This window comes from Papaver somniferum, chromosome 2 (assembly GCF_003573695.1).
Source record: "Papaver somniferum cultivar HN1 chromosome 2, ASM357369v1, whole genome shotgun sequence".
NCBI classification, from domain to species: domain Eukaryota; kingdom Viridiplantae; phylum Streptophyta; class Magnoliopsida; order Ranunculales; family Papaveraceae; genus Papaver; species Papaver somniferum.
In genome coordinates, this window is record NC_039359.1 from 216187274 (window position 1) to 216197420 (window position 10147).

General features: G+C 38.6%; 2 protein-coding genes across 3 annotated transcripts; both read right to left on the reverse strand.

Annotated features, from left to right (window-relative positions):
- Positions 1-825: 825 nt before the first annotated feature.
- LOC113350506 (chlorophyll a-b binding protein of LHCII type 1-like) lies at positions 826-2093 on the reverse strand. Its single transcript, XM_026594659.1, has one exon. The coding sequence runs from the start codon at positions 1841-1843 to the stop codon at positions 1019-1021; it is 825 nt and encodes a 274-aa protein (XP_026450444.1). The 5' UTR covers positions 1844-2093; the 3' UTR covers positions 826-1018.
- Positions 2094-2304: 211 nt separating this feature from the next.
- LOC113350505 (mediator of RNA polymerase II transcription subunit 15a-like) lies at positions 2305-9696 on the reverse strand. 2 transcript variants are annotated; one of them, XM_026594658.1, is made up of 11 exons: positions 9486-9696; positions 9018-9129; positions 7403-7526; positions 5985-7268; positions 5709-5767; positions 5442-5516; positions 4717-5310; positions 4045-4389; positions 3658-3849; positions 3471-3559; positions 2305-2905 (listed from the first exon to the last, which is right to left on the reverse strand). In XM_026594658.1, exons 1-11 carry the CDS (start codon positions 9551-9553, stop codon positions 2686-2688), a joined length of 3162 nt encoding a protein of 1053 aa, XP_026450443.1. In that variant the 5' UTR covers positions 9554-9696; the 3' UTR covers positions 2305-2685. The 2 variants fall into 2 exon arrangements, with proteins under 2 accessions (XP_026450443.1, XP_026450442.1); XM_026594657.1 differs by having other exon boundaries at positions 5709-5770.
- Between the last annotated feature and the right edge of the window lie 451 nt (positions 9697-10147).

A 10147-nucleotide genomic window follows, 5' to 3' on the forward strand; every position in this document is an offset into this window, starting at 1 on the left:
TTGGTAACCTGCGTGTTTGGAAAACGTAACCGAACTACACTTTCAGGTGTGTTCGGTTATATGTTCTTGACATATGGTAACCGAACTGGCCCAAATCTACATACAAAATTTCATTTTTTTTGAAAGTTGGAGCAATTCAACCAACATTATCTAAGTTTGAAGCATACCTGGGTACCCAAATACCCTTCCTCCGGTTGTGGTTGGTAAAATCCATCGTTTTTCATGTTTTCCTTCTTCATCTTCTCTAACTTTACTCTCTCAATAATTTTACTTCTTTAAAAAAAAACCATCTGATTTTTTAATCTCACTAATTATTTTTAACTTAATCATCTCACTAATCATTACACTAACTACTATTAACACTAACTAATCATCACCCAAAATTAATCAGGAGGGTAATTTAGGTATTAATATAAATATCTAGATAAGGGGTGAACTAGATTTACTTTTAATGTCTTTACCCAAAATAAAACCATGGTCCTAAAAAAATCCATGGTCCCCAAAAAATCGTTCTAAATTTAAACAAAGTTTGTTAGATATGACCTTGAAAATTGGAGATGAAATATAAGTGATATTTTTTTTGTTTTTCTGTCTTTTAGCACTAAAACAAAATTTTAATAAGACATCCACGTAGGATGACGTTAACCCCCAAGCATTCGAGTTGCTCTCAGACTATAGCAGTAGTACAGTTATGGGGATGAACCTGTTAATGGCATGGCAGCTGTAAAAAATTTACTAACACAATGAACGAAAGAATGCAATTCGGTGTCCAAATATTTAATTTAGCAACTCATCACAGTGTTGCGCAATACATTCTGGTTCGAGTGAATGCAATAAATTTTTAAAATCTTACTGAAGAGCATATATTAAGTTCATTGGTTAAAAATGAAATCAAATTACAGAAAAAATCGCATAATTTAAAGGTGTCTCAGGTAGATCTATTTACATCACTAGGACATACCAGCAACCTGGTAGAATTATTACCAGGTCATGAATGAACCAACACTAGCCTTGACACTCAGTTTCCGGGGGAAAAATTTGTGGCAAAAGCCCAGGCATTGTTGCTAACAGGATCAGCAAGATGATCAGCCAAGTTCTCTAGAGGTCCTTTACCGGTCACAATTGCTTGAACGAAGTATCCGAACATGGAAAACATCGCCAATCTCCCGTTCTTAATCTCCTTCACCTTCAGCTCAGCGAAAGCCTCTGGGTCATCAGCAAGTCCAAGTGGGTCGAAACTGCCACCGGGGTAAAGTGGGTCGACAATCTCACCAAGTGGTCCACCAGCAACACGGTAACCCTCAACTGCACCCATCAGGATAACCTGTGTTGCCCAAATGGCCAAAATGCTTTGAGCATGTACTAAGCTTGAGTTACCCAAGTAGTCCAATCCTCCCTCACTGAAAATTTGTGCGCCGGCTTTGAACCAAACGGCTTCACCGAATTTAACACCATTACGCGAGAGTAGTTCCGGAAAGATGCATCCTAGAGCTCCGAGCATAGCCCATCTGCAATGAATCACTTCAAGTTCACGGTTTTTGGCGAAAGTTTCTGGATCTGCAGAAAGCCCTGCAGTGTCCCAACCATAATCACCAGGGAATTCACCATTGAGATACGATGGAGCCTCTCCTGAAAAGGGACCCAAGTACTTAACTCTGTCAGGACCATACCATGGGCTGTTAGATGAAACGGCAGGTTTAGATGATTTAGCTGCTTTTGGGGCCGCTGTCTTTTTCTGGAAGAGCATGGTAATTCTTCCTTCACCTTCTGGAATGGATGGAGTTAGCTTCACTGCCTTTCCAGCAAGAGAAGGAGAAGAGAGAGCCATTGTTGAAGCAGCCATTAATTAATGGATGTGCTTGAACTAAGATAGAGAAGAAGTGAAATGAGGTGAATATATGTTAAATGAGTGTGTTTTGAAGCTGTTGATTTAGGGTTGTATAAATAGAAGTAGGAACCATATGGTTACTTATCTTGGGATATCTGTATCCACATTGTAATTGGCTAATGAACTTCCATGGCTCTGCTCAATAGTTGAACAATAGACATCCTTTCCATCTACAAGCTTATGAAAATCTAAGAATTCCAACACCAGCCTGGAGATACCCCTCTTGTCATTTGTTTTAGATTTTTTGTGGACCTTGCGAAAAGATAAGGTTATGCCTGCCTGTGAGTGAATCTGTCTGCCTGCTAAATTCTTTTAGTAAATATGTTCACCAGGCACTAGTAGCCAGTGACGTTCACTTTATCGGCAACACCGGGATTCCCTGCTAATTTCAGTGGACCAGATCAATAAGTGAAAAATTGTAAAAGACTTGTGGCACCGTGATTAAGGTTCTGATTTTTTGAGGGTCTTGACTGTTGACTTTTGAACACTGACACATCATACCATGTTTCCATACTTTCACAATTAACCCCAACATTGACAACCTAATAAGATATCGAATCAGTTTCCTAACAAAAAATTATGGACAATAATTACTCTATCAAAATCAAAATGCAAAATCGCCAATCTTCTTCGCGATGATGCCCCCAAGAGTAAATGGATTTACACCGTATAGATAATGCTGCAAAGCGGACTGTGAATGATATAAATGCGTATTCTCTGAAGAGAAGTGAGAGGGTCATAGATATCACAGTGTTGTACAGCAGAGATTCTTTTGATGTACATGGAATCAGGGTCAGTTAGCTGATTAAATCGATGGCAGTTGGGCAATTCTCCCAAGCACCACATCTTGAGCTGAAGCTCCCTCCTCCTCTTTGGCAAGCACAATCAGATATCACCGCTCGAACACATACATCCCAGGTCTTCACCATATCGTGAAGAGACATAGGCTGTGAAATACTGCGAAGAGATCTACTGAACCTCGACTTTACCTTGGTTGATAAGTCTTCGTGCTCCTTACTGTCATAACAAAATACTTAAATTGATTATTGGTGAACAAATTACCAACTAACTGTTTACAGATGCAGTTATGTCAAGAATACACAACCCATTATCAGACATGCATGAAAGTATTAGGAAGTGCAAGATCAACCACGCAGTACAAACTGTGGCACAGTTTTTAGCTGGGCACTCCTTCTGGAGAAGGCTTAAAATCTTTAACTGCGACTGAGAAGTTGCATATACCGTATATACTGAATCGTCGGAATTGCAAAGTTATGGTTGCTCTAGCATCCACCTTTTCGGTAAAGAGATTAGCAGTAGAGCAACTTGTGGCTTTTCATTGAGGATAAGTTTTCACTATCATGATCTTCACATCCACCACAAAAGATCATCCTCTCAAATGATTTATTCCTTTGGTTAATCACCTATACCACTTAATTATCAGGTGGTTTTGTGAAAGTTCCAGTGAGCCAGAGCAGGAAGGCTGTTCAACTGGTGTTTAATAATATAAATATGAAGTGACATATTTCATGCAATCTACAGATAATAGTATAATTGATACCGTTATCCACCAAAATTTTACCTCAGTTCAACGGGAAACCTGTCCAAGAGTATCGGAGAACAATTCGGATAATTTGTGGGAACGAGCAACCTTAAGGGCTGAATTGGAGTCTGCAGAATCATAAACAAGTAACAAATAAATAGATAAGTAAAGACAAATCAAAATATGAATACCCCAAACAATAAGTTTTAAGATTCAGAATTCACACCATTTGTGCTGAAGCATACAGCGCCTTCAAGTTCCGACTGAGAGCAACAGCGTTATAGGAGCACTTGAGAATGGTTCCTTCAGCAGCACCTGCAGATGCAATTGGATGAACATCTTCGTCACTGATATCCACTACAGTGTCGATTAGACGTTGATTAATCTTCCCAATTTCCTCCAGCAACACATGGTTGGCCTGCAAAATATGAAATGCATCTTTAATCAAGTAAAACTAGAAATAAAGAGGATCATTCAACTAAAGGAACAAAAAATGGAACTGCAGAAGTACCTTCATCTTTCATATAAAGAAGATAAAAACAGTACCATATTTTTTCTCTTACATGAATCTAAAGGCTCTAATATTTAGATGAATATTATGTCAACGTCATACCTCATCTCGAGATCTCTTCATCCTAGTGGTCCCAGTTGACTCAATATCAGACAATTCCATACTAACTAACTGCTTGAAATTATCGTTCATACTGCCAGCTGATGACATGGCTTTTAAGGGAACTGCAACTGTGTGACGCCTCATTTTCTTCCGTGCTGAGCTTCCATCTTGTTGAATAAGATTCCTTGCTTGTATACGACATTTTGCCATAGCCACCAAATCTTCACCCACAGCAGCTTTGGATCCATTACCTGGTGCAGATCCAGCTATCCTGTCGATCATACTAATGACTGACCCAATGTCACTGACAGAAGCACTAAATGCTTTAGGAGATATGGAGTTTACCTGAGAAAAGATGAAGATGCACAATGATGTTAAACGATAGCAACAATTACGTCTATTTCCAAGTGGATGGCATCTGACATTACTAATGTAATGTCTATTCTAATCATTACTTGCAATCAGCCTTTACTTTCAAGCTGTGGTATACTTTCAAATGTATTCTTCAAGGATTGTGCAGTTCTCGAGTCAAGGATTACGGTGTAAGAGTGCGTAAGTATTCCAACTGGTTTTTGCATTATGAGATTTTGATGTGTGTTTAACTGCTAACCTAAAATGAATTGGATAATCTAACCACACAATAACTAATAATAAGAAGAAAAAACAGCATACCGCTTTCAACAGGCGTTCTATGGGCTGCTCTGTAACACTTGGCTTAGTGATTGTGGAGGATGTGACCTGATTGCCATTTGGACCAGTGAACTCTTCGATCAAAGGGGATGGTGATATCCCAGGAGTGCCGATAGCAGGAGATTGCACTTGACCAAGATAAGCAATATCATGTACATGCCCAATGTTTCCTGCATTTGACTGAGAGGAAACTCCAGAAGTCTGTTTTTCTGGATCCCCGGGTACTGGAGAAGGAGCCAGGGGTGGAGAAGGAGAAGGGACAATAAAGGGTGAGTTTGTAGATTGCAGCAGCTGCTGGTGTTGGTGCTGCAACAACTGTTGCTGCTTCTGATTATCCAAATGCATCTGGTGCTGCTGTTGCTGAAGTTGTGGCTGGGGTAGGCAAGGTTTTCTCGAGCGATTCCAGTTCAGAATACACAGGATCTGTTTCTCATACGAGGCCACCTTATCCTTCAAACTAGGTATCATCATACTTTTGGGAAGATTCAAGAACCCCATTATCTTTTCCAACGAATTCTTGAAAGCTTTGAGCCTCCCAAGTTGTTCAGACTTCGGTGGTTGTGGAAGAGAATCATGCTACCACACGACAAAAGGAGAACAAACGTTTATCAAGCGCAAATACCCAACAAAAAAATGAGCCATGTTGTAAGTTAAGAAAACTGTGGTTTTTAATAATTTGTAAACAGAAAGAAAAATCAAATACTAACCTGTTGGCATTTTTGAGAGATCTTCTGGTGCATGTGACAAAGATCTGGTATGTATTTTTCTCTCATGAACTTAATCTACAATAATAACCAAATAGAATGGTAAAGAACGCAGTATGATTTGGCCAAGATGGCATGTTTTTAGCAACTCGGCTGATCTTGTCAACCGACAAAAACTTTAAATGCCAAGGTTTGAGACAGCTCAGATGCAAATGAGATTAGAAAGAAAATAAAACATACGAAAGCTGAAAGAGGTGATTAGAACCATACTTTCTGATAAACTTCCTCCTGCACATCGGCAACATTTCCTGTTATTGCTGCATCTATTGCTGCTAAATGAAAAAAAGCAGATGATAACCCATTAGACAACAAGTCTTCCATTCCTTTACAGTAAAAAAAAGAAGAGAAAGGGACAGAACTGAAAAAGAGGAAAAGAAGGCAACAGAAAATAATTGTGTCGAAAACCATTAAAGAAGAAAAGTTCTACAAAACACACAACACATACCAAAGCAATGTAAAGTGGATTTTTCGACCAAAATGACATACCTGATGAGTCCTCTGGAGGTGGTGATTGTGAATGGAACACTTGCTTCTGATCCAATAAACTTTGATGGTTGAGCATCGAGCCAGTAGATGTCTGAATCTTTTGTTGCATGTCCGTTTGTAATGAATATGGTTGTTGTTGCAACCCCAATTGCTGATGCATTTGCGTTGTTTGAGATGGAGGCTGTGACATAAGTTGTTGTAGTGCTGGTTGGGATTGTGCATGTTGCTCTTGGATTTGTAACCAATTTGTTGATACATGTGCATTTTGTTGTTTCTGCATGTTTCCCCTTTGCATTGGCTGCTGATGCTGCTTCTGTGACCCTGACGTGTTACTTTGTTGACCTAGCTGCTGCTGAAGGGGGATGTTATTTCCAAGTAAATGTTGCTGCATATTTGCGATGTTATTCTGATGTTTTAGCAACCCCTGTTTCTGCTGCTGTTGTTGCTGCTGCATATCGGATACATTGTTTTGTTGCTGTGAAGGCAAGTTTGGGACATCTATTTGCTGCTGTGAAGGCAACACCAGATGCTGCCGCTGATGCAGAACAGGAGCTTGTTGGTGCCTAGACCGTTGAGCCTGTTGCTGTGGTTTCCTAAGGACACTGTGTGGATATTGTTGACGAACATTAGGTGTGGTCTGTACAACAGCAGACTGCGGGTTCTGTTGAAGACCTGAAGAAGATTGCATCATGGAGGGCTGAGTCTGTTGAAGTGCCGACTGGCTTGGCTGAAGACCAATTTGCATATGAGGCTGTTGAGCAGATTGCAATTTAGTTGACTGCTTAGGGTTTTGCTGTTGTTGCTGTGGTTGTTCCTGCATGCGTGACTGCATAATGGAGGATGGTACGTTTCCCAGTAGGTGTTGCTGCTGCTGCTTCTGCTTCAATAGGTGTTGTTGCTGATACAAAATCTTCTGCGAACTTTGAGACTGCTGTTGTTGAGAACCGGTCTGTTGTGGAAACTGATATCCTTGCATCTGCCTTGTTGAGTTAGCAAACATATTCGATGCTAAACATCCCTGACCAACTAGATTCCCAGAAGAATTCTGTGCCATTCCGGAATGCATGTTGGATCCCTGATTAACGGCATTGGGCGTCAAGGATTGAGTGAGATTGGCCCCAGAAGGCAATGCAGATGACAATGCTACAGGTCCTTGGATTCCAGAATTTCCGAAATTATTCCGAATATTATGGGATAACAGCTGCTGCCGTGCTTGAGACTCACTCGCTAAAGGAATTTGTGACTGCCCTAGGTTGCGCACTTGGGACTGCATAATATGAGACACTATTTTCGTACAATGACAGAAAAAAAATAAATAATAAGGTGACTTATAATTCACAAAGAATAAGTAAAGCATGTGTCACATTGCAAATCAAACAACACTGTACCAGCAATCTCTCCTGCATAGAAACTCTTACCTGGATCTTGAGGATTTTGGCTACCACCACCATTATTAAAGGGTAAAGAATTAGCAACTCCATTTGTCTGAGATTTTGTCTCCAGTTTCATCATCTTCAAAGATATTTTTCCTAGATAATCCAACTGTATTTACAAAATTAATTTACTTAGATTCCATAATGCTGCATGGATGCAAAAAAGATTACTTAGGCAAGATACAACCAAAGAATACTGACAAAAAATAATACTCCCTCTGTTTTTGGAAAAGAGATACTTTCACTTTTTCATTTTAGCCTAATAATAGGCCAAATTGAAAAAGTGAAAGTATCTCTTTTCCAGAAACGGAGGGAGTATATGATGCAAAGATGATAAACAAATGCACCTAATTTTTACCCAGTTCTCTATAAAATACCATTTGTCCATGTAGAGGCCATCTGAAGGATGTATATTACATGATTCTGCTCTTTTAGGACATCATTCATCTGAAAACAACCTATATATTAACCAGAAACTGCTTGGAACTTGCACCTTTCAGGATGTAAAGTGACAAAATCAACCATTTATGACCAAGATCAGAGTAGCACAAAAGGGGTCAAAACTTATGTAAACTAAAACAAGGTTGTGCAGGATCCAACACTACAACAGAGTGACTGACATGATTTTGTTATAATACACAGCTAAAGATTTTTCGATAGTGAAAAGTCAGATCAAATCTATAATGGAAAACCGAATTACTAATCAGAGGTCAGAATGGCAGTGAAGATGGTACTGAATTATAGAGCTAAGTGTGAGTCCTTTGAACTCATCGGAACCGGTTAATACGAGGACATACCAAAACGGTAACAATTCAATTGATCATATTAGCTAAAGCTTTTAGATTGACCATCTGAAGTCAGATCTTTCCAACAAGTTTAACAAAAAGAGGAAAGGTATACTACACAGAATGGATATTTAACATTGACTTATCAGGCAAACTCTCACAAGGAATCCCCTATAATTTAGCTACTGCAACTCAGTTCGTTCCCATAAAGGAGTACATTCCGGAGTGAGAACTCAATCAAATTGAAAACCATAAAAGCACTGAGCTAAAAACAAGTGGTTCTAAGCAACTGAGGTTCTAAGACAAGTTTCGTAACAGAAGAACACAGATAAATTTCATTACTTCAGTTCGAAATAACTCGATGAGTTCAGCAAGCTATGTACATGAAATGTCATGTGCACTCCATAAATCAGGATTGTTCTATGTAAAAGGTTAAGATATTAAATTCGGAACGAAATGGCATGTGTAATTGACAATCACTGAACTACACCAGGAGATTCGCTAATAACAAATTAAAAGCCCGATTATAGTGCACCCCAAAAGAGCACATGACAACAACGGCTTGAATCTTGAGCACATGTATCAAATGATCCTACAGTCCTTAACTCGATTATAGTTTATGTAACCCCCAAACCTTAGTTATCAGTAATTAAAACTCCAAATAAGTGCCACAAATCGGACTTCTACTCAACGGGAAGTGAGAAAACTCTGCTTATTCTGACGAATGAATGGGAATATCATGCTCACTCATCAGTAGACAAAACTAGAAAAGCAATACAATTACTAGAATAACAACAACAAATTGATTAATATACCTGACTTGTAGCAGCATTGAATATTTCTTGCTCAAATCTTACAGCAATTTTATTAAGCTCTACCAATCCTTCTGGTCCAGCATTTGGAATTTGTGTCTTCAGAGTCTCCATTCTACACAATAAGTTTATAGACAATTAAAACTACGTCTAGTTGAATCAATTGCAAGTTACTAACAGGTATAAAACATCATATCAAGCGTCAGATTACAAATTACATCCCTCCAATTTGAAAACATAAAAAACCATTTGGTACAGAATTTCTCAAAGAAAAATCTCCATAAAAAGAAAACTATGTTAACAGAAAATAAACCTTTGATATAGAATTCAAAATGTTGAATCCATGTTTGAAATGATCAATACTAAAATCACAAAAAGAAAGAAAGAAAGGGTTTAGCGTGATCATATTTTTCCCTAATCCGATTAACCTAAATTTTAAAGAACAAGATTAGTTCTAATTGGCTTACTTACATCTTAGTGACAACTGTGTGGCGAGAACCAGGTTGAATTTGTGTTCTCCAATTAGCAGCGTCCGCCATGTTAGGTGGTTCAACTTTGGCAGGTGAGGTCTCACTCACAAAAAAGAAAATGAAATCCTAAAATCAAAGTCAGTGAAAAATTGGATTATCCCTCAAAGTGTGGATAAACTTTGTTTTGGAGAGAGAATGAGAGAGAAAGGGAAATTTGCTTATCAGTAACGGAGAAGACGATGACTTTTAAACAAAAGTCTTGTAGAAACGACAAAAATAGGATTTCTTTTTTTTTTAATCAGATAGGAATTGAAAACGAACTCTCTTTGTCAAACGGGGTACTAATTTTTTTTGGGGTGTACTAATCCACAGGTAACATTAATTATGTCTTATATGGATTTTGATACACCCCAATTAAATATCTATTTAGCATCCACGTTAATAGCCTATTTGGACAGCAGAAACAGAAGGTGGAAATTTAATTATTGTCCCTCCTTCTGATGGGTCTTCACAAATATGTAGGCCTCTTTACAAATATCTCTGATGGCAAAATTGAAATTCTTTATAAAAACCTAATTGTTATAATTCCTTATTTAATCTGAACTCTTCGTTCATCGCCCCACCACCATCTTCTCCATCTCTCCCCCACCATCACCGTCTCGA

Bases quoted from the DNA above. Each gene is read 5' to 3' on its own strand.
- LOC113350506 (XM_026594659.1), bottom strand. From the start codon at position 1,843: ATGGCTGCTTCAACAATGGCTCTCTCTTCTCCTTCTCTTGCTGGAAAG.
- LOC113350505 (XM_026594657.1), bottom strand. From the start codon at position 9,553: ATGGCGGACGCTGCTAATTGGAGAACACAAATTCAACCTGGTTCTCGC. The intron at 7,269-7,402 runs GTAAGAGTTTCT...GTACGAAAATAG, and splicing joins CCAAAATCCTCAAGATCCAG to TGTCTCATATTATGCAGTCC. The intron at 3,560-3,657 runs GTGTGAATTCTG...ATGATTCTGCAG, and splicing joins TGTATGCTTCAGCACAAATG to ACTCCAATTCAGCCCTTAAG.